General features: G+C 36.5%; 2 protein-coding genes across 3 annotated transcripts in view; one reads left to right on the top strand and one right to left on the bottom strand.

The window, feature by feature from the left end:
- Positions 1–9,636, top strand: part of MTF2 (metal response element binding transcription factor 2) — a 29,691-nt gene extending 20,055 nt beyond the window's left edge. For both annotated transcript variants that reach the window (XM_075508361.1, XM_075508362.1), the window contains 6 exons: positions 1,859–1,926; positions 2,321–2,491; positions 3,130–3,238; positions 3,426–3,484; positions 3,637–3,741; positions 5,854–9,636. In XM_075508361.1, the coding sequence (XP_075364476.1) occupies positions 1,859–1,926; positions 2,321–2,491; positions 3,130–3,238; positions 3,426–3,484; positions 3,637–3,741; positions 5,854–6,208 (867 nt within the window). In that variant the 3' untranslated portion in view covers positions 6,209–9,636. The remainder of the gene's footprint in view (positions 1–1,858; positions 1,927–2,320; positions 2,492–3,129; positions 3,239–3,425; positions 3,485–3,636; positions 3,742–5,853) is intronic.
- A 5,927-nt stretch (positions 9,637–15,563) lies between these two features.
- On the bottom strand, positions 15,564–22,846 carry TMED5 (transmembrane p24 trafficking protein 5). Its single transcript, XM_075508359.1, has 4 exons — positions 22,566–22,846; positions 19,899–19,996; positions 19,012–19,195; positions 15,564–17,356 (listed from the first exon to the last, which is right to left on the bottom strand). Exons 1-4 carry the CDS (start codon positions 22,755–22,757, stop codon positions 17,138–17,140), a joined length of 693 nt encoding a protein of 230 aa, XP_075364474.1. The 5' UTR covers positions 22,758–22,846; the 3' UTR covers positions 15,564–17,137.
- Between the last annotated feature and the right edge of the window lie 6 nt (positions 22,847–22,852).

The following is a 22,852-nucleotide window of genomic DNA, read 5'->3' as shown; positions in this document are numbered from 1 at the left end:
TGCTCTTCTTCCCCCCCTTTCTGCTTTCAATCTATCCATGCTCAATCTATGTGAAAAACACGTAACTAATGGGGAGGAAGGAGAGGGGAGATCCAAAATAAGGAAACTCACCTCCTTGTTAGGTAGTACTTTCAATTCCTTAATCAATAGTTCTACACCTTCAAGGAAACTACTTTTATGTCTGAAGGCTACATTTTTGAACGGGTAGATTTTGAATAAATGCATGAAAGCTGTGTTGAAGAAATCTTCAAGACTTTATTCTGAAAAGATTCTAAATGGGTCTCACTAAGTTGGGAAAAATTGTGTCTTGAAAACCTTGAGGCAAATGTATTTTACTACTTTGTTTTATCTGGTTTCTTTATTAAATGGAAATTAGTCATAGAAAGAATAACATCTATAATATAATGTTTTTAAGGTTTTTGTAATATTCTTAGCTTGCCACTGTTAGAAATGACACTTTGGTTTATTTCTCTAGCTACTTAGAATAAGAGGAAAAGTTTTTTAGCCATAGGTAAGATAGGAGTAAATTGTGGAATTATCAGACTTCCTAAGCCAGTAATTTTTAGCATGATGTTATTTAGGATGTGATAAATATATGGCAGTTTTCTATAGTTAGGTGCTGCAGAGTTGCAAGACCTCTGGATAGCAATGGATTGTACTGAATGCATATGGTAAAGATGTGTAAAAGCAGTTGTTACTTTCTTTGGCTAAAATTGGTTGAATATCTCCCTTAACTTTGGTAGTCAGGTAGACTGACTGTGAATCTTGCCCAAAATTGTTTTAAAAGGTTGGCTTTTATGAGTGTATTTACTCATTTATTTAGCTGTTAGCACATTTACTCCTTTGAGCATTTCTATCTGTCCTGTTTGGTCAGAATTGTATTCTTCAGAAAGTATTTGAAGGTCAGGGGTTTTTTTGAGCTGCAAATGTTGGACAGTCTGCTCTATAGTATTCATACTAAGAGTGAAACTTCTAAACTGTTTGTCAACTCCGTAATTAAAGATAAATTTACTTCAGAGCCAATTGGATATAAGTTCTGGAACATTTTGGCATGGCAACTGGAAATATGGTGGCTTCACTGGAATTTAAAAATAGCTCTCTAAATATAAAAATAAATAATCTTATTTTAAATTCTATTATGTAAATGATGTGTCCACTTTAGTGACCACCATACTTACTCTGCTTTATGTCTGTAATTCGTAAGTATGCAATTTTTCAGAGAGAAGACTCCGTGTTTTGGTAGCTTGATAGGGACTAGCTACTTCAGGCTTTGGTGCAAGAAGGAAGGTTAGACTGGGTCTTAGCAAATGGGGCATGAAAATGGATTTACTTTTTTTTTTAAACTCTAACTTTTCTGGGCCTCTTCCATTTTTTTTGTATCATGTTGAGTAATGTCGGCAAAAGTGGGAATTGGGTCCTGTGGCAGGCTTTTGGTTACAATGATCACCAATAAAATAACAAAGTTCTTGTGTCAATATAGTTATCTTCTGCTTGCAATCTTAATTAATTTGGGAGTATATAATGCCACAGAAGAATTCTTGTTAGCAGTCTTGGGAGGGCAAACTAGTATTATGTTCTTTGAGTATACTAAAATTCTTTGAGAAATTTTTCTTGGACTTCTTACAAGTGAAACTCAAATTCTTTGGCCTGGGCTTGATCCTGGCATGAATTCTGTAGATGTAAATCACAGAATATATCAGATAATTTTTAATATCCTTTGGGGTTAGGTAGTTTCCACAGCTAATACTTCATAAATGTACTTCACATCCGAATCTGTAGTTACAGTAACTCAAAGTAACTGGAATCTTTCTATTACTAAAGAATTCGACAGGTTAAATGATTTCTTAATACTTCACAGCTGGCAGATACACCAAAATCTGAAAGATATGAGCATGTACTGGAGGCATTAAATGATTACAAGACCATGTAAGTTATTGGTACTTTTTGTTTTAAATGTTGTTTGCCTATTTAGTCTGATGTAGATTACAGTCTTCAGTCTCCTTTGCTCAGTCTATCTGAGAATCACTTTGGCTGCAGATAACATTTAAATTTTAAATACTGTTTCTATTTCAACCTATAACATTACATAACTGTTTGAGTGGAACCCAGATCATGAGAAAAAATTTGTTTTGATTTCCATCCTCTTTCTACTTCGCATCCTGTATTTGAGAGTGAGGATTGTGTTAGGGGAAAGAGGGGAATAAAATAGCATTAGAATGAGTATTCTAATTTGCATAGTTTTGTTTTGCATGTACACTGTTATTTTAAAAGTTGCTTTCCCTGGGGTCAGAATTTTAACAATTCATTTAAAATCATCTAGGTTTATGTCTGGAAAAGAAATAAAGAAAAAGAAGCATTTGTTTGGCTTGAGAATTCGTGTTCCTCCTGTGCCACCAAATGCTGCTTTAAAGGCTGAGAAAGAACCAGAAGGAACTTCTCATGAGTTCAAAATTAAAGGCAGAAAATCATCTAAGCCAATTCCTGACGTGAGGTAAAATAACCCGGTCACTCTAACAATGTTGTGGTAAATCAGGGCTACTTTGGGTATATTTTTGGTGCCTACAAAAAAGGCCTTTTCACTGTATAATGTATTTTTTTAAATAACTGTAAAGGTGGACTATTTGAGAGAACAAGGTCTTTGAACAAATTTAATTAGCTTTATATTAGGATTCTTCTAAAATAAAAAAACCCAACATGAAATTCAGCAGTAAGAACAATAGAAAATACCCCAACTTTGCCATTTGCGAAACAAAATTTCTTGCCTTTCTGGAGCTCTTATGCAATAATCTAACTAGAATTTTAAATAGGAAGTATGATGTGAAGTTGTAACTTTGTATTAGTAAATTAGTAAATGTGCCATCTTTTTTACCAAGTGTGATCATATGAATAAACAACACATAACACTTGTTTGTTCCTCTTCAACATCAGGGGATTAGTAATGTCACTAGAAAGATCTTATATCTGTTTATGCTATTCTAGAGGCAAAAAATTTTGATTTACCAGAATAACCTCATTTAGTGCAATGTTTTAGCAATAGACATCTAATTGTGTATTCATTGCCAAAGGAAAACATGTATTCAATGAAAATTATCTTCAATAATACAGAACAAAATATAAATTTTCTTCTAGGGAATTAAGTAATGGTATAGAAAGAAAGGGGAAAAAAAAATCAGTAGGTCGTCCACCTGGTCCCTATACAAGAAAAATGATTCACAAAACTCCAGAGTCGTCTCCTCTGGTAAGGTTTTGGATATTCCCCCCCCTCCCCCCTGCCCCGCCCCTTTTCCCTCTAACTGGATTATAATTTTTGAAGAAAAACATAACCAGTTAATCTGAATCATGATATTCTCCCATTCACCCTCAAATAAAATTGATACAGCAATTAAAACTTAATTTGAAGTACTTTTTTTTCTTCTTCTTCCTAGGATAATGAACCAGTTCCAGTGATAGAGAACCCAGCCTTGGAATTACCCTGCACTGTTGGGTAAATTAAAAAAAAAAGAAATAATAAAAAAAATTTCCCTGTAAAACATTGTAATACGATGTCATTTATCTGTTTGCTTCTGAAATGTCAGCTCAGTTTTTAATATAAGATTATTTTCATTACATGGCAACCCTGTTAATCTTGCATATCAGGAAATCTGATGGAACTGCACATTCATCCAATACCTCAGATGTGGAATCCACAGGTGCTGCCAGTATGAAAGAAACTACCTCATCTAGCATTTCCAGACATTATAGGTAATTATTCAATTACTCTACCTGCTCTAAAGATTAAGACTTGCAATATATTAATTTTAATAAAATTTTCTGAAAGCGGGGACAGGAAACAATTGGTTCAGCAATACTTCACCCTTAATAAACAGAAGTTGCAGGGATTCTACAAGAGATATCTTGCCAAAGCATGACATGTAATGTTCTAAGTCTATTTTCCTAAAACTTGAGGTTCTGTTGCACTTCCAGTCAGTTCTGAACCTTTTGGCTAACTTCCATGAAATCTGATCCAGGTAGTTCCAAAGCAATTATGGTCTAACAAGATGCATGAAGACAGACACTTGGATGAGAGACCCAAACCAGCAACCCACACTTACAGAAAGGCAGACAATTTTCTGATCTGTGGCCTAGTCATTGCCAGTGCTGTTCTGTTGTGGTGTGTTGGGTTTTTTTTTTTTGGATGAAGCTTTGGGAAAACAAAGGTGGAAGATAAGGTAGGAGGTTGACTTAAGTTATGAGGCAGCTGTAGTAGATGTGAAATGGAGGTAAGGGTATTGCAGAACTGGTGGGAGAATAGAGAACTGAGGGTATTGCAAAGGGGTATAACATTGAGAACGTAGTAATTCACTGGGATTTGGAGTAATGAGCAACTGAGACTCAGAGTAGAGCTATAAATTGCATTGGGAAATCCAAAGAAATAGGACAAAAGAAAAATAGTCTCTATTAGTTATGCTTACAACACACAGGGTGAGGTTTTTTGTGCTCACTAACTAATGTTCTTTGTTGATGTAAAATATGTAGTTAAATTACATTTACTGAAAAGAATTAAACTCCATAAACACTTCCTGAGTTTAGTTTTTTAATAAAGGCCACAAAAGAGCTGATGTGTACCCTGAATTAATTTTAGCAGCTTTTGTTTTTGTAGGTTTATGTATTCATGTTAAAGAATAGTAAGTACGTGGTGATTTTCTACAGTAAATAGAGCACAAAAAATTTTTGGCACAGTCTTCATAAATAAATTATTAACTACAATCAACTCTTCTGCAAATAGTTACTTGAACTTTTCCCTCTCTCAAGTTCAGCAAACATAAATTTTGCTTTTATTGAGGTACATGTATTCTCAGTCTACTTACTTTGTCTCCTCTCTTTCTGGTTCATGCTATCAAGTGCTTTCATGAGTCTTCAAAAACTCATGTTTAGCTTAGGCTTCCGAAATTGTTACCTAAGGACTTAAGCCACTGTTTTGTATTTCTGCCCCTTATTCAATTTTTTTATGTTAAAAAGATGTGCTTTTTTCCCTCAGTATGCTACATAGGAGTCTTGAACATAAAAGTTTGTGTATCATTTAATTTAGGACTTTATCAAACATGTTTTAGTATGTGCAAATTACAGATGTAGGTTTTTACATAAGGCTTTATATCTTGGGACACTTTTAATATTTGGATGATGGTTTATTCTTGTATAATGTCAGAAGCTTCTTTTTTCATTACCTGATAAAAATCTGTGTGAGTTTTGGATATACATATTTTTCTGGTCACATATAATAAATCTTTAGTGAGTCACATGTACTATAGAAAGTAGTGATGTAGAATAGATTTTGCAATATCTTCTTTCCTATTTCAGAGTTTTAATTTCTTGAGAAATTCAGCTTGGAAAAAACCCTATGCATAAATTAATTTCTTATTTGCAGTCTTAACTAACATCAAGTCTCAAACTCTTTTATAGTATAGCTTTTGTAATTGAGACCTACCTGTGTGATAAAGCTGTACTTTTAATTTGCAAATTTAACCACATTTGGTGCAGAATTCTGAAGACAGTTTTTTATTTGCTTAAGAATGGGATTAAGCTGTATCAAAATAGTACTCTTAACATATCTAGGCATAAGTTAATATCATTTAGCTAACCTTTCTGACATTTTGTTAAATTAGAATTTTCCTTATGTAAATAATCTTTGTTGCATGTGCCATGTTTATAGGCACTATAGTATCTGTAGGCAACAAGTCTTTTCATCAGTGAAAAATAGAACAAAGAAGTTATGATATGAGTCGCATGGAAATAACTGATGATAAAGCATACGTTTTGAATAAGTTCCTTGGAGTTAATGCTATTTGGTTTTTGGGTTGTTTTTGTTTTTAATAGTCTATCTGACTCGAGAAAAAGGACTCGTACAGGAAGAACTTGGCCTGCTGCAATACCACATTTGAGAAGAAGAGGTCGCTTTCCACGAAAAGCACTCCAGACTCAAAATTCAGAAATTGTAAAAGATGATGAGAGCAAGGAAGATTACCAGTATGATGAACTCAATACAGAGATACTTAACAACTTAGCAGATCAGGAGTTGCAGCTCAATCATCTAAAGAACTCTATTACTAGTTATTTTGGTGCAGCAGGTAGAATAGCTTGTGGGGAAAAATACCGTGTTTTGGCTCGTCGGGTGACACTTGATGGAAAGGTGCAGTATCTTGTGGAGTGGGAAGGAGCAACTGCATCCTGACTGTAGGACTGAACATTATGTTCACTGCACTGTCATCTGTAAGTACAGTTCATAATGCAGAGCCACGAGAGAAACGTGTCTTTAAATGTGTTTCTAAAAACAAAACAAAACCAGTTTAGCCTTAACATGTAATTGTTATCATTACAGCTCTTGTGATAAAGACTTATCTTTTTAAAATCTGATCCGAAACTTAAATTTTTTAATCTGAACATTGTTAGATTGTTTTAGGTTGGGATATTTTGGGTTACAATTGCTTAAAAATGTGCATGGTGTTTTTAAAAAAAGACATTTTCTAGAGAACATTCCATGGATACAGTTATTGTGATTTAGAGAAAATATTATGTAGATAGCACAAATCTTTGAAAAAATTTTGGTTTGTTTTCTTACCCAAATGTTTGCAGAAATGTATTTCTATTTCAATACTTTCTAGATTTCATAAGTGCAGTGTATATAATGCCTACTGAAGACTGTAAAATACTGAAGTTTTCTTTCAAACAAAGTGTAAAAAAAAAAAAGAAAAAAATATATTGAGCCTGTAAATTGCTCTGTGACCAGACTTCATTGTCTTCTTAATATATTCTTTGTGTGTGTGCATGTGTGCATGTGTGTGCATATATACATATGTATATACGCACACACATACTTGTGCGTGTGTATATATATGTGTGATTGTGACCTATGCAATACAAATTATGGGATTGGGCAGCTTCTGAGAATACATCCCATAATTCTTTTTCAGGAATAGTTGCCAGTATTTACACAGCAGCATTTCTTCTCAGGCTTATTGGGTGCTGTTGCTTTCTATGTACTAAGGAAAAGTGTCAAACCAGTGCAGTGTGTTCTGGCAATGGGTGCAGTCATTGATGTTCATATGCTCTAGGTAATATATTCAATTATTTTCCATGTGAATTAACTGTTAAAAATTAATGCAGGATCTGAACATTTTGAAATTAACTCTACTAGAAATAACAATTTGAAAGTTATTGTGGCACATGGATTGTAAATTTTGTGTCCCAGTTACAAACTAAGTTGACAGGAGTTACATACAAGATTCCTACATATCTGTAGAACCAGTCATATTTTGATAAATGTAGTATGAACAAAGTATATTATTGCACAGGGTCAACAAACAGTTTGTTGCCATTTGAAGTAACGTTACTGATTTTATTGCAACATTACCTCTTTTGTTTTTATAAAATGTACCAAGTTTAAATTGATAAGTTTATTTTACTTGTTTAAAAAAAAAGTCAAAGTCTCTTGCCAGTATTAGATGTTTTTTTCTTTGTCTGCTACTTTTGAGGGGGTTTTAGCCAAAGAGTAAACAGAAGAATATTTTTACTTTGGTGGTTATTCAGTGTACTGCATAAGGTTATTTTTCTCACATGCTTACAGTTTACCACCAAAATAAAACTATGTAACATTTACAAATGACAGAGTGGTTTGAAGTGTACTGCCTGGGTTAGTACTAATTTATTCCATTACTTGATTATTTGACTTTTTCTGCTCATCTTGAACATCTTGAAAAGGTGTTTTTTTCTTTTTTCTTTTCTGTCACCTTATAGCCAAAGGAAGCAGAGAAAGCTTTTTATCCTGTGCTTGGTTTATGGCTGGCCGGGTAATATTAGCTTTATAAAAATGCTAATTAAAAACTGCCACTTCTGTTTACCTTCACTAAAATGTGTGGTTCTTTTTCTCACACCCTCAGCTATTAATTTAATGTTGCCTTGCCTATAGCTGCAATATTTTGATAACACAGCAACTTCACGTTAATTTTTGAATGTTTATATCTTGGGATAATGCAAAATGTAAAGCCTTTGTAACCTTACTCACACCATCTGTATCTGTCTTTATTGTTTCACTTGATCCAAGTCCTTTAATTCTAACTGAACACCAGCAGTATTTTTCGTAAAGTTTCATTTAAAGATAAATATTGGAATGTACTGGGGGACTTGGGGGAGGGGAGGGGGGGGAAATATTTGCCAAACTTAAGCTGTCCATAGACTTAACTATTGTGAATGTCATTGTTTCATTTTATTATGGTGGTTGACTTGACTCTGATGTTCAGTTTGTATTTTTGGAATTGCTTTTTTCTTAGAATTAAAAGACCAACATTAAATGTGTGTATTTTTTGAGAGAGGAGAATGAGTTTTGATTCTGTATTCTTGTGAAGTACATACTTGGTGGCATCCTGCCATCCCTTGTTTCTCTGTCTCTAACTTTCCTGTTACTGTCTTGGAGACACTTGCCCTGCACATAAACACTAACTAGTGTTCTAGCTATGCTTGAGGGATGCTTTGTTACAAGGTGTCATGTACTGGAAAATGCTGCAATAGTGCTGCTGAAGATACAGCAAGAGTAGCAATTAAAGCACACCTACAACTGCCTTTCTCTCACTTTATGTGAATTTCATTGTATGTAGTAATGGAGTGTCTAAAGGACAAATACAAATATTGCTGTACATAATTATCTCATTTTGGTATGACTTGATCATTTATGTATGCATGTGTGTAAATATATGTAATTCAACTTTGTTGTGGTCACTGATTTGGAACCATTTCTGTGTGTATCAGATTTAATATTTTTCCATTATATATTATTTGTATTACAGTAGTACTTAGGTAGGTGAAGTCTCTCTTGAGGCCATTCTAAAACTGTAGGCATCACATGAACAAGACAGCAAAGAAATAATGGCACATTACTGGTCAGAATTGTAAAATAATTGTCATGGCAAACTACTTGTCAAATCATTGTTCTCAACAAAAATCTTCAAGAGGAGTTTTGAATAAAAACTATGCTTTTCTATGCATAACAGGCATTTTGAGTGAGATTACAAAGGAATTTTGAAAAATCTCTCAGCATGATATGTGAAATGAAAGTCATTATTTTGATTTAACATGAATACAGAAACCAAAAAAGGCCTTGAAGGTGAAGACAAGAAGCTTGTTGTCTAGGGAGTGGGGGGAAAGATAAGTGGATGAACAAAAAATGGTTGTGTCTTTGGAACATCCTACTAAAGTGATCTTTAGTGTTGTATTTTAAAAGGAAATTGGTGAATTGAGATGGAACATGCCAAGGCTGGAGACAGAGCAATAGTCAGAACACAGTGATAACGATGAACTGGATAGGAGCATCAGTTCTGTGCACAGAGGGAGGAGGATGAATCTTGCAAATGCTATGCAGGTAATATTTTTCAGGCTTTAAATTGTGTCATGTCTCTAGTTACCTCACATCTGCCTGAATGAAAAGTAACACAGCATTTAAGGGTATGATGGCAGAAAATGGTATTTTCTAGAAATAGAGAAAAGAGTTTAGGATGGCGAGTTGTGTTTGGTAGATGCTGAACTTGAGCTGATGGCTAAACGCCTGTGTGGAGGTGTCGGATCTATTGAGATCCTAGTTTGGTCAGAAAAACATAGTAATACATGAGGGGGGGGAAAAAAAATCTGAGTTGTCAACCTAAAGTATGTAGAAAAGTCAATTTCTTTTTTTGTAAATTAGGTCATCTATAGGTGAGGTATAAAGAAGAAAGACAGGGGAAAAGAGACTCCTTTGGAGTCCCTGAAGAAAGTTGAAAGGGGAACGACCATCTTCTAGAAAAGATAGTGCAGGACAATAGAAGGAAAAGCGAAAGATAAGTACAAGTAGAAGCTGTACACAGTCTGAGAATGAGCCTGGAATTCGATGCTTTTGCTAGTCTTTCACTCCTATTGTTCGGCAACAATGAAACAGAAGATTTTGTATTGTCATGATGTTTTTATCTGTTTTGCATTTATGAATCCCTTAATGTTCCTCTCGGCTAGCTCATTTCTACTATTTTTTTAATCAGATTTTTTCATATTCCAGCATTGAGATCCATATACCATAACGCCAACAGTTGTTCTGGTTTTCATTGATACCAAAAGGTTTTGCCTTGCAGATAACTAGTTTTTCAAATACAGCTGTAGCTCATACAGTTCTTTCCATATCTTCTTTCTCCTAATCTGTTCACTGGTATTATTTCACCAGTGTGTATTTTTTTTGTGTTCTAATTTGTTTCCAGCCTATTAATTTGACAGTATTCTGTTCTTTTGCTGTTACTAGCTATTTTGTGTTTGGCATTGATTGACTTCCATGTGGTTTTGGTTTCCTAGTCTTCTGTTTACTTAATGTCCAGTGTGGTAGCATTAACTTGCCATCTTGACATCTGGAGTCTTACTCTAATAAGCTCATTGGCTTCAAAACCTGCTTTATAGCAAGAAGCTAATTAATAGTTCTATCTTGCTGTACATAAAGTTTGTTCTTCCATAAGCACTACTTCTAAGTACTTAATTTGTGCTCTACCATTCCCTAATAAATACTTGCCAAACCGTTGCTATTATTGCATTCACTTGTGTCATCATCCAATGTGATAGTTACTGCTTTGCTATGTACATGTTTCTCTCATTCATGAACACTACTAAGGTTACCTACTTTTTTTTTTCACCTGCTTGCTCTAATTTGGTATTCATAATTTCACAAATTGGTTGCATGATAGCAGAGATTGGAAAGCAGGAAGATAGTAAAATTCTAGAGATTATCAACAATGGTTGGAAATTCAGAGAAGGGGAAATAATGAACAATTGGAAAGGTTTTCAGGCTGTAGGATGTTCAAATATATTTGTAGTGGTAGCAGGGGGAAAAGGTGAGCCTAAAAAGGGGAAGAATATAAGGTAGAACTAAGAATTGATCAAGATAACAATGCAGAGTTCCTTGGTTAGGGAAAGTGATGCTTTTTGTACAAAATCAACGCTCAAAACTGCCCTTTCTGGCAAACTGACTAGGGAGGCTAACTGGCTTGTTGCAGAAAAGTATGTATATATAAATATATGTAATATGTATACTTATGTGTAGAAATACATGAGTCTGAGTAATACAATAAGAAATGAATGTATTTAGTTACAATAGGGATTTATTGTTTTTAAGGAAGTCTTTAAGTGGGCTGTGAAATGCTTATTAAAAAGATGGCCTTTGATGGACTGTTAAAAAAAAAATTTGCTAACTCAATCCTTGCCTTCTTTCTTCCTATTCTTTTTCTTCTCTGCTTGTGGTAATGAACCCAGGTACTGTAGGTGCTCACCTGCCTCAGTTATTCAGAGGTAAGTGCTGAAGCTTTAGAATGGGAACTCCTATTTGTTTGACCACTTGGCGCTTGAGTCTGCTTCCTTCTTATCAGTCTTGTGGTGTCATCTTGTGGGAGAGAAGTGACTGGGAAGAATGATTTCAGGAGAGGCAGCATAAGTGACTAATGGCTGAAGCATACTCAGGGCTTTGGGGAGGGTGGAGTCTGGTTCTGCCCTTTTCCTGTTCAGAGAATGTAATGAAGAGTCTTCTCATTAACTGTTTGGAACTGGGATCGATTGAACTGTCAGAAGCTTTTTGAATGGACAGTCATAGGTATCTTTTGACTTGACTGTGATTTTTACCACTCCCTGAAATCATCCAGTGTAACATAAAAGTGACCTCAATTAGATGGTTAATGTCAGGTCCTTTAACATAATGTTGAAATACAGACTATAGATAACATGCTTTTAGAACTTTCCTCTTGGTAACTGTATGCCTTCCTTACACACCTGTATTCCAATTTGGCAGGTAGCAGATGGAGAGTGAAGATGGTATCTTGTTTCCAGAAACTTGGTACATACTAAGGGAAGAAAGGGACTTGAGCTGTATGGGTTCCAAGCCTCATTAACTGTCCTCAACTATAGCAATTGATAGCATGAGAGAAGATGATGTAATTCAGATGCTTCTGGTAAAACTTCAGCAGTGTAGGTGTGTTTACCATTAAATTTTTAATTTTATTATTATTTATTATTATTATTATTATCTTTACCGCTGATAAAATTCAACAATTACCTTAAGTAAACTGTTGGTTTTGAAAACAAAATCATACAATAAGGCATATAGCTTTTGATCTCCTCTGCAATAATTTGAGAATATGGTGCTTACTCACCTCTGTACTTGCATTCCTCCTGTCTGAATAGTGAGTTTCTGTGATAGGGTACTACTGGAGCAGGGGGGGAGCATGGAAAAAGAAGGGCTTAACATAAGCTATTTCTCAGGAATAACTGAGTGGTATGTCTCCTGTCTGCACCAAAAGTTGGTAAGTTTTAAAATGAAAGTCCCAAAGAGAATTGTTGTTTGAAACTAGGGAAGGCACGGGAACTGTTAGTTTTTTAAAGACATCAGATATAGCTCAATATACTTAGTTTTAACTGTTGGGGACAATGAGTCTTTAGGACAGATTGCCATGTAAATATTTACTTTAAAAATACTCAGGAAATAAGGAAAAAAAAAAGTAATTGCTGTGGCTGGTTGAATAAAATTTTTAACAAGGTAGTCTTACCGCCATACCACATGGTCATGGACTCTGGGGATAGTGCTGCAACCTGGCAAATGAGCAGAGTTAAACAAGGAAGTGTTGCACTGCTGAGTATGTGAGATGCAATGGACTTGTGCCAGTCTGAGGTGCAAGGGTAGTGTGTTGTACATGGGAAGAAGTTAAGGCAGAAGGTGTCATTTCTCACAGTGCGCACTTTGAGAGACCAGGGAAGGGAAGTTTTGCATGCATTTCTGATGTCTTTGTCCAAAATGGCTTTTGTTACTTTTCACTGTGCATGTACCTCTTCAAGTCAAACCGCTGTTCCTTCTACAATTAATTGCCTAATCTGGTAACATAATGTTGTACCTTAGTGTTTTATGGTATCTACTTCATCAATTCAAAACACAGTACAAAAAGGAAGTTCCTGTTTCATTATTTGAACAATGTGGTTAGCACGCTTCCGGACAGGCCCAGGTTTCTCGGGAGTCTTATGAAATAGTAAACAAGCTCGGATTTGTCATGTGTATGACTTGATTAAGCTGAAAGAACTGCTCCAAAACTTTTGAGCTTTTAGTCTCAGGATCTTGTATATTCTCTTATGAATAATGTGAAATTATTACATATTAATGACTAGTAGTAATTTATATTATGGGATTCTTAATTGCTACAGTTTGATATTCTGTGATAGTACTTTCCTGTTTTCCTTCTATTTTTCCCTAGGTGTTTATTTTTAATATCTTGACTATACCTAATCAGAAATGAAAACACTTATGTTGTGAAATATTGTTTCTTTAGAGGCAGAAAATATAAGAATGGAAGCACTCAACAGATGCAATTGATGTTTGCTGCTGAAAAATACATTTATTTTTTAAATTTTTCTCATAGTTTCATGTGACTTATGTACTGCTGTTAATTGGAAATGCACAAACATGCACACAAGTTAGAACAACATATCAAGACCAAGTACCATCTGTAAAATCCTTTCTAAAAAGGGTTTGTGAGGACAGATGGCCGTTGGGTTAGAGCAATAAAGAGTTTTTTGAGTTCAAGTGTCAACTTGCTGCTGTCTTTCGGTGGTATCACAACCTTACAAATTCCAAAAATCTGTTCCTTGGGATATTTCCTCTCACTTTTTCTTTTTTGAGGTGAGAAACTTGGGACTTGGTTTAGTTACTAACAATACCCAACTAGACAAATAGTTTCTGAAAGTCACAGGTGCTGATTTAATACCAAGCTATCTTGACTGAGAGTCATACTCTCTTGCTTTGAACACAGAACACTACTAGTCTCAGTAGTATTGTTGACCTCTACTATAATTTTGCACAAGACAGTACCTACTATTCTTCCCAGAATTTCTCCTAACCTTACTGCCTGCATAATTGGAAGCTATGCTGTTCTCTGTGTGTGCGTGCAATAAACTGCAGGTGCAATATGGAATACAAGTATTAAGGTGCAAATATTGGAGAAAAAAAAAATTAAGGCTCATAACTGTCATGCATCTAAACTTCAAAACTAAATGTATTTTCTGTTACAAAGATGTGTCATTCTTATCTGACACCTATGTAAATCTTAAGTTATTTGCATTCATAAAGTTGATTTTGGATTACAGTGAGTAAGAACAGACTTTGAACACTGCATGAGGAAGAAATGAAAAAGCTGCATTACTAAAACCAAAGTTTTTGTTAGCTTAGCCTCCTTGATCTTTTGCAGCATTCACAGGTCAAACATTCTTCCTTCATTATAAAATGAAGAACACAAACACAGGTTTAAACTTCATTTATTGAAAAATCTGAGTTTTGCATAATTTTCTTCAACTTCTGCAAGTCTTAAAACATTTAATTCTGAATAAAAAGTTGATTAAGAAAAAAAATTAGATTTTCTCCTTTGTAAACTTTATACAATCAAAAGCAATCCAAATGAAGTTTTATTTAGCTGCAAGTTTAAATGCCAAATCCTTCACCTATGATCAACATATTCCAGCTGCTGCAGTCACAGCACAGTTACCTTTATAGTTACTCCCTGTTCTGTTTTCTATAACAAACCTTGAATGGGGAGAAAATAGAGCTCTCAGCTGCAAAATAATAATTTCTTCCAGATAAACTCTGCTGACAATTGTTGCATTATTTTCCTTCTACCAGAGACTGCTATTTGTAATCTGAGAAACTGATGCAGTTCAGTCTTGTGTCTCTGATCAGAGAAGTCTGCATTCATTAGCTAATACACCATACTCTTTTGCCACTGGATGTATAACCACTGTCAGACAGGGACAGCGGAGCAGCTGGGGAACTTAATCCCTTGAGAGGTGCCCTTGGAAGACTTGGCAGAGCTCATCTGTTACAGGTCTAAGCTGAAATCTAGAATCTAGTAGCTTTGATATAAGAGGTAGATGTCTTAGTCACAGCTTCACAGAGCTGGTTCAGCATTTTGCAGATGGTTTGTAACATCACGCTCATGGTGATGCAAGCAAAGATAGATCTCCTCTTCTAGCAAAAGGGGCAGAGCCCTAAGAATCTTATTTGCCTGTCCTGAAGGGACCTGATCAAAACCTTGGAAGCTGACTTCAGTGAGCTTTGGCTTATGCCCTGATGTAGGCGCATGGTATACATTGGTAGTGGGAGATACACAGGGAAATGGCAGAAAAATATTATTTGCCACTGTAGCAGAAAGAATTAATTTTTCCTAGACTTTTCCTGATCACAGAAATAAGCTTTCAAATTCCAGGCAGTTTAGAATATAAAGCACCAGGTGGAAAAAGAAGATATACAGACTCCTAAAGGGAAACAATCTTATTTTGCACACAGCTTTGTAGAAATAAAAAGTAGCTCAACAGCCTTTGGAGCCCACTATAACAAGTTCTGTAAGGAATAATACTTCTGCTTATAAAAACTATGTAGAAATATTATTGCTAGGTCCTGTTGTCTGAAGTTGAAGTGCTGTTTCTATTTATTGGAGCCCTTGCTAACATCTACTTCATTTGAACAAAGTGTTTCCTCATGCATCTATTGACCCTGTTGCACATCCATAAAATAATTTTTTATTACAGAAAGCCTCAAAGTTGCAATTCTGCTGTTCATACCCAGATGACCTAACAACAGGCACAACACTAATACATACACTTTTTTAAAAGTGTTTTTTAAGAAAGTGGTTTTTAAAAACACTTTTGTGATGAAATGTAGTTTAACGCATTTATACAGGAAATTTCAGTGACTTGGCCCACTGTAAAAATTACTAACTTTGAACTATTAAAAAAAGTTAATTCTCATACAGCAGGGGTTTTGGCAAAAATTCTCCATACCCTCCCTACACTGCTAAAAGCCACTTCATCCAGAAATTAAAAGTTACTGATCTGAGGATAGCTTTGCCTTAGTTAAGTGACATTACATACTCAGTTGATCCTAAAATTTGAAGCCTGTACTTATTGCTCATGTAATTCATGCCTCACTCATAAATAGCTAGATACAGAAACACTGCTCATATGAGCTGAGTATACTTACATAGTGAAAAGACTTGTGAGGGTGAGCAACCAGGGAAAGTTTAGGCAAATAGCTTTGGTTTTTCATGCCTATGTAAGTCACCCTATTAACTGCTACATTACTCATAGATACAGTAGACAAAAATAAAAAATAAATTGGCAAATAGAAGGGATTTGGAGACTACAGAAATTAATGTTAAGGTAATGTTTTCCACATACTGTGACCCTCTGCCCTTTATTAAAGGGAAAGAATAATATGAGAAATGACTTCTTGAAAATTATCTATTACATGAGGTTACAGTAACTAAGAGTTTGCCAACCATACTTCAAGGTGTGTGTGCATTTGTTTGTATACCATATAGTCAGTTCTCTTGAATCTCATGTAACAGCCAAAAAGGAAAATAAGGTTGTACAACGACAGGACAGAAAGATTTATGAACAGGAATTGCACCTATTTTTTTTTTCAATTCTTTTCAACACTGCCTCAATTTCACATTGATGATGCTTTTTTAAAGTGCTGACGTTAGTCATCTGCATATAAAAAGAGTTCTCATTTTGTTCTCAAAATGTTAGCCCAGCGTTTCTCCATGATGCCGTACAATAAAAGCTGAGGATTTTTAAAAACATGTAACTCTGAAGATAAATGACAGTAACTACAGACTACCCCTGTGGGCCCCAATCCTGTAAACACTTAGGCACATATGTAAATTCACTCAATGTTTAACAGCAGATAAACCAATGTCTAAGTTACCATTTAAATTTTTATGTGAACATCAAAAAAATGTCAGTATTAACATTACTTTGCATATGCACCAAGCATCCTGTGCGCTATGCATAAGTTAGTCATTAACAGTAATTAACAAATGCTACAAGTACAAAAAAAAATATTCTTAGTAGCACTTGCAAAAATGAAAGAGCTTGGGGCAAGGCATCTGTCAAGAAAAAAAACCAAACAAGACCATCACCAAAAAGGCCAACGTGCGTTGAATACCTGATGTCTACTGCCTGTTCAAAAGAATCTGAAAGGTCATGTTTTTCTTTTTTTTTTTTCTTTACTGTAGTAGTTTATTGCTCTCCCTCTCCCCCCATACCTGTTATATTGTTATGATCATACTGAATATTAAGTTCTACTTTTCCTCTTATCTTCAAAGAGACTTTTCAACATGTAAACCTGAACAGCTGATACCACCACCATTACTCCCAAGTTGACCATGGACCAGAAATTCACTCTGTCAAAGTTGCTTTCTTGTATATTTCGGTCACGAGCCTCAAATGCTCTGAGCAGGGTCTGAATCTGGACACTTTTGCTTAATCTGGTTTTGACACTGTTGATGGATTCCTGGTAAGTAACAAAAGTGTATTTAGAAGAAAAAAGAACACCTGAGTTACATTTATAGCTTGCAACACATACAAAATATTAATACTGTATTATGACCTGTAATTTAATTTCTTGCTAAGTAAACAGTTAATTTCACTTTAAAATATATACCACATCACAGAGTTTTCATTAATTTGTCTAGCCTGTTTATCATATATCACCTAAAAAGGCTTAATTAACACAGCATTAAGATTCTATAGTAATTTGTTTTTTCCCTTTTACAGGCTAGGGAGGTTAGAGTGAAATCAAACCTAAAATCAGTTGTAATACTCCACGTATCTTGGGGAACTGTGATTCCAAGTATTCAGACAAGTGAAAAGCAGTGATCTCTACAGAACTAGTCTCAAAATAAGTTATGTAGTAGCAGGCAAATGTAGGGTTTTTTTCTGCTGGATAATCAAGTTAAGGCACTTTTTAATGCAAACTACTATCAGGACTACAGCTGTAGCAAAAGAAAAATAGTAGTACAGTAATGTTACATTCCCATCTTCTTTTTATGCTTTTGCTGTAGTGGCTATGAACTGCTGCTTCAGCTTTGACACTAAAGCAGAACTTTGACAATAAATTGTGAATAGGACAACTGGAGGTCCTACAAAAGACACACAGTGTGTCTCAGGGAACCAGAGGAAGTACGTGAACACTCTGGCCATAACAGCAGCAGCAGGATCCACTCCTTATTCTGCGTTTACAAAGTAAACACCTGGTCCTATAATCTGTTAAAAGTTTCATCCACAACATAATACATAGTCACAACCTACAAAGCTGATCTCATGAAGTGCTGATTTATGTTCTTGTAATTATGGGACCCTGAAGTAACTTTTAGTGAGAAGAGTAACGCGTGCAGTAACAGGAGGCTATAAATTAAACAACAACAGCAAAAAAGGTTAAACCCAACAGTAACATTTTCTCCATGGCCATTTTCTCTGTTGCATATTTAACAAATATTTCGAAAGAGCTATTTTTGGAAGCCAAATAATTTTATGATGATACTAAAGTTCACGTGTTATGCAATAAGGAACATCAAAACCATAGAAGAGCTTTAAAAATAATACACAATTCCCCATTTTCCCCAGCAAATATGTTCTTTATCTTTTAAAAGTTAAACTACTAAGTGTTTATGTAAGTCCTCACAGTAATATATAAATTATTGAAGATAGAAATATTAATCCATACACTGGTTGGGGCACTTCTGCAAGGATGGGAAGAAGAGGCTAACACAGTACTTTATTTTCAAACATTGATAAAAATCTGTGCAGTGATTCCAACTACATCATTGGGATTAAGCAATACTTTAATACTATAAATATTCATCTCATTGCCACTAGGGAAAAATGTCCCATTTTAGCAGTAGGAAGAAAGGAAGCTGAATTGGAAACAGAGTGACTTTGAGAGCTAGGCAGTTTCTTCTTGCCAATTAAGGGTCTATTCTGAAAATAGTCTCAAGCTTCTGTCTGGAAGCAAGAGATCCATGGTGCTAGGCTTCACGCATCAGTAAAAGCAATGCATGGCACTGGAATAGTTTCCAGGATGATGCACCAGGCCAAGGCAGAATAAGTGACACTGAGTTTTTTTCCAAATGTTCTTACACTGAAAAGAATTAAAGATCAAATACTAACCAGAATGTCTTCCAATTTCATATCTAGGAGATCTGTGCCTGTAACATACTTCTTCCAGTCTTCCTGATCTTGTCCATCTTCTCCCATATTGTCCAGGATCAGTTCAAAGAAGATCACCTTTTCAGAAATAGTACTGAATGTGTTGTCAAAGCAGAACATGTAATCCCCATCTTCTGTTTCCACCCTGTGCATATAAGCAAAATGTCATTAAATTAACTATACTTTTTGTGCTGGTTCTCAAAAAGCGATTTTTTTGTAAGCAAACTTTCCTTTTTAAGACTGACAATCATGCACTTAGAAATAGCTGAATATGCTTTTTATATAAAAATAAGAACTCCAAAGACACATTACAGATTACACAGTCACAGCAAAACAATCCCACTGACTCTAAAGGCTTATAATGATGAAGACAAAAGCTTACTTTCATTTTCCTTTATTGGGATTTTGAATCATTGTTAATCATTACAAAAAAGCGGTAATGTGAGTGGAATTCTTATACTCTATAGTAAAATTACAATAACTACTACATATTTTGATAAAAGAACTGGAAAAAATAGGGGACTTTTCAGCTTATTATTTATATGACTGACAAGATCTTTTGATATTAGATGTGGAGACCTTTTTCAAGTCCACAATAATTATTTTTGTTCACTGACCACTAGCAGATATCACTAAAACAAAAATATCCTTCACTTTATGGTAAGATCCATGTAAAAAGCATTCAGTGTTTTTAAAAAGGTAATTGGTATTCTCAAACTGTCCTATTAGAAAGTCTTTTGTAATACTAAGGAATAAAAAGTACTCGACCTTTATTTTAGTTATATTTGTTAAAGAAACCAGAAAAGTACTTTACATAACACTTCTAAGTTTGAAGATTTTAAACTTACGTATGAACTCCATCTGATTTTCTTTCATCAAAAACTAGAGTTTCACCTTTTGGAGACAGTAGATGAAAATCAACATCTAATCCTGCTCCATCTAGAACCTGTGAAACAAACAAAAAAAAAACCCTCCAACCAGTGGAATTCCTGTTTGCATTGCTGATGGCAACATTTTTAGGGAAGGCAAACATTTTTAGGTAAGGGAACTGACACAGAAAGAATCTGAAAGCTGAATCTGTCTGTATGAGTTCACACCAAGTTAACTGGAAATAGATTAAAAACTGGTTCAACCCAAAAGCATTTTAGCCATTTCAAATCTTAAACTAAACATGATCTAATCATGCTAGGCTGGGCTTATATTGAACCTTTCCCTAATAGTTTTTAAGAATGCATACAATTTTATGAATGGGTAGGGTTAGACAACCTCTAAGAATACCAACGGATGGCTAAATCTAGCATTTCTATGGCAGACATCATTGATCGGTAAGTACCAGTGCTAGTTCAGTGGTAGAAAAATTTTATAACAAAAATCTGTCACTTTTATGTATATACACATATATATTTGTACAAGAACACAATTTGTGCAGTGTCATCCCTAAGATCTCTTTGTTGGGTGAATTAACAGCATAGAAGACAGGACTAGGCTTCTAATACCAATCAAAGCTGTACCACAGACCTTCTCACATTTTAATGCAGATTTAAGGTCTGAATTCTCCCAGGGCATTCTCATTTCCCAAAGGCAGAAGGAATTGAAGGCATTTAGCTTCCTAAGCTCATATAAGTGTATACAGAATTACAAAACTGTGCTGCTTTAACTTTATAACACGGCTACAGTTGTATCACTACATCTGTTGCATTGTAGAAATTCTCTATAGGGAAGGTAGTAACTGACATTACTTTTGTAATACATAAATGACATACATTTATGACATTACTTAGGTCCATGCTAGGGGATTTTTTTGTTTGCTTGTTTTCCAGTGAGCTATTTGAGTATAGCAGTCTGCTCCTACTGAAATTGAGGGCAAAGTTTACACCAACTTGAAGTGACACTGGAGACTTACCAAAAAAAGAGAAAGGACAAGGAAAATTAGTAGCTAACAGCTGATCAAATTAAAAAGCATACATAATGACATACCTTTAGGGCTATGACACAATCTAAACACCCGGAACAAAACTTCATATCAGCGTAGTGTTTATTGCAGTATGTCTTTGGAGAATGACCTGCATCTCTATGTTAAATATTCCAATGCTTTAGTGACTAACAATTCAGGACAATTAGGTACAAAATAAATATTTCCAGTAACATACAGAGCTCCTTTTCTACATATGCAAATAGAAAGATGAATTGTTACTGTTAGCAGTAGTGCTGAGAAAATTATGCCTGAGTAGAAATAAATTCACCGTTATACACATTTGTTCTCTCTAAAATAAAATTTTTATTTTGATTATCATTAAAATAAAAACCTACTAGGTCAGTGCAAAATAAACTTCTGTTTTGCTTAGACAAAGGGCTCTGGACAAAGCTTGAACACCTCAATCTTTCGTTCTTGTTCAGTTTTGCATGTGACAATAATTAGAAAATAATCAGGAATTTCAGCTTTGTATTTTCAGTTGGGAAGCAGAGGGAAAAAAAGGAGGGTGGGGGTGGAGAGAGACAGATCCCGGCCAATTCGCAGGCACAGTAGCAGGATGGGAAAATATTCACTGCAGCTTCCCTCACTGTGCCTGTTCTACTGAAAAAAATCTTTATTTTAAGGAAAGAAAAAAAAAAAAAGGCCACGATCTTCCCCAGAGATATCTGAGGAACTCAACTCTTCCCGAGAAGGGCATCAAGACCTTAATGTTAGTCTAGTTAAATAAGACTGTTTTTGAAAAACTTTCATCGTTGAGATAAAAGGTGTCTAATATCAACACAAAGATAGGTAAGGGCATCAGCAACAACTCTGTTTATGCTTTAGAGCTACCACGTAAGGTCGCAGCCATTAACTTTCTACGTTTTTGCCGTTTTAAAGGATGGCAACTTGACATCTTCTAAAGTAAAAAAAAAATAAAATCTATTAGAATATTTAAAAAAAGGTTGTAAAAATATTTTTTTCTCCAAGGATACAGCTTTTAATAGTCTGCAATTCCAACGTGGATTTGCGGGCGCCACACCAGGCGGGCAGAGCCCAGCCCCGCGGGGCGCGGCGGCGAGCCGCAGGCAGGGCGCGCACCCTGCCCGGACCGGGATGTGCGGGCAGCGGGGCGGCCTCCCGCCGCCGCAGCTGGCTGGGGAAGGCCGGCGGGATCACCCGGGCCGCCGCTCGGGGAAAGGGCACCGGGATCCCGCTGCCTCCCCAGGCACTGCCGCTCGCAGGGCCGCGCTGGCGGAGGACCGCAAGGCGGCTCCAGCCGTGGCCTGGGCGAGGGATGGGGAACCCCAGGAGGGCGGGAAGAAGCTCCCGGCAGCAGAGCCGGGCGGTGCCGCCGCCGCTGGTGGAGCCTCGCCTGTGCAAAAAGGAACCGGGAGCCGAACCGCCCAGCGCCGCCCACGGCCCAGGAACGGCAGCGACGCCGTCGCGGCAGGATGCGGGACCGCCCGGCTCCCTTCAGGACTACCCCGCGGGGAGGCCCCTCGCCCTCCCGCGGCGACCCCGGTCGGCCCCGCAGCCAAGCCGCCCTGCCCTGCCCGACCTGGTACTCGAGCTCCAGCGAGGCCTCCTTGCGCATGGGCTGGTAGAAGCACTCCTTGCGGCCGGCGGGAAGCGTGAAGGTGAAGTCGCTGTCCAGGGAGGGGCTGAACTCGGCGGCGCCGGGCGGCGGCAGGAGCAGCGCGAAGCACCCGAGCGGCAGCAACAGCTGCCGGGGCCACGGCAACGGCCCCATGGCGGCAGCGACCTCCGTGCGCGGGGCCCACCCGCCGTCACGGAGCGAGCGAGGAGCGGCGCCGGGCCCCGGGGGGGGGGGGGGGCGGGGCGGGG

Source organism: Mycteria americana, chromosome 7 (genome assembly GCF_035582795.1).
Source record: "Mycteria americana isolate JAX WOST 10 ecotype Jacksonville Zoo and Gardens chromosome 7, USCA_MyAme_1.0, whole genome shotgun sequence".
NCBI classification, from domain to species: domain Eukaryota; kingdom Metazoa; phylum Chordata; class Aves; order Ciconiiformes; family Ciconiidae; genus Mycteria; species Mycteria americana.
The sequence above is the reverse complement of the archived record's forward strand: the minus strand, read 5'-3'. Positions and strand labels throughout refer to the sequence as shown.

What these genes read in the sequence shown, in the direction of transcription:
- TMED5 (XM_075508359.1), bottom strand. Translation starts at nt 22,757, where the DNA reads ATGGGGCCGTTGCCGTGGCCCCGGCAGCTGTTGCTGCCGCTCGGGTGC. An exon ending in CGCTGGAGCTCGAGTACCAG is followed by an intron (nt 19,997 to 22,565) that starts GTCGGGCAGGGC and finishes TTTGTTTCACAG; the next exon opens with GTTCTAGATGGAGCAGGATT. An exon ending in TGAAATTGGAAGACATTCTG is followed by an intron (nt 17,357 to 19,011) that starts GTTAGTATTTGA and finishes GTTACTTACCAG; the next exon opens with GAATCCATCAACAGTGTCAA.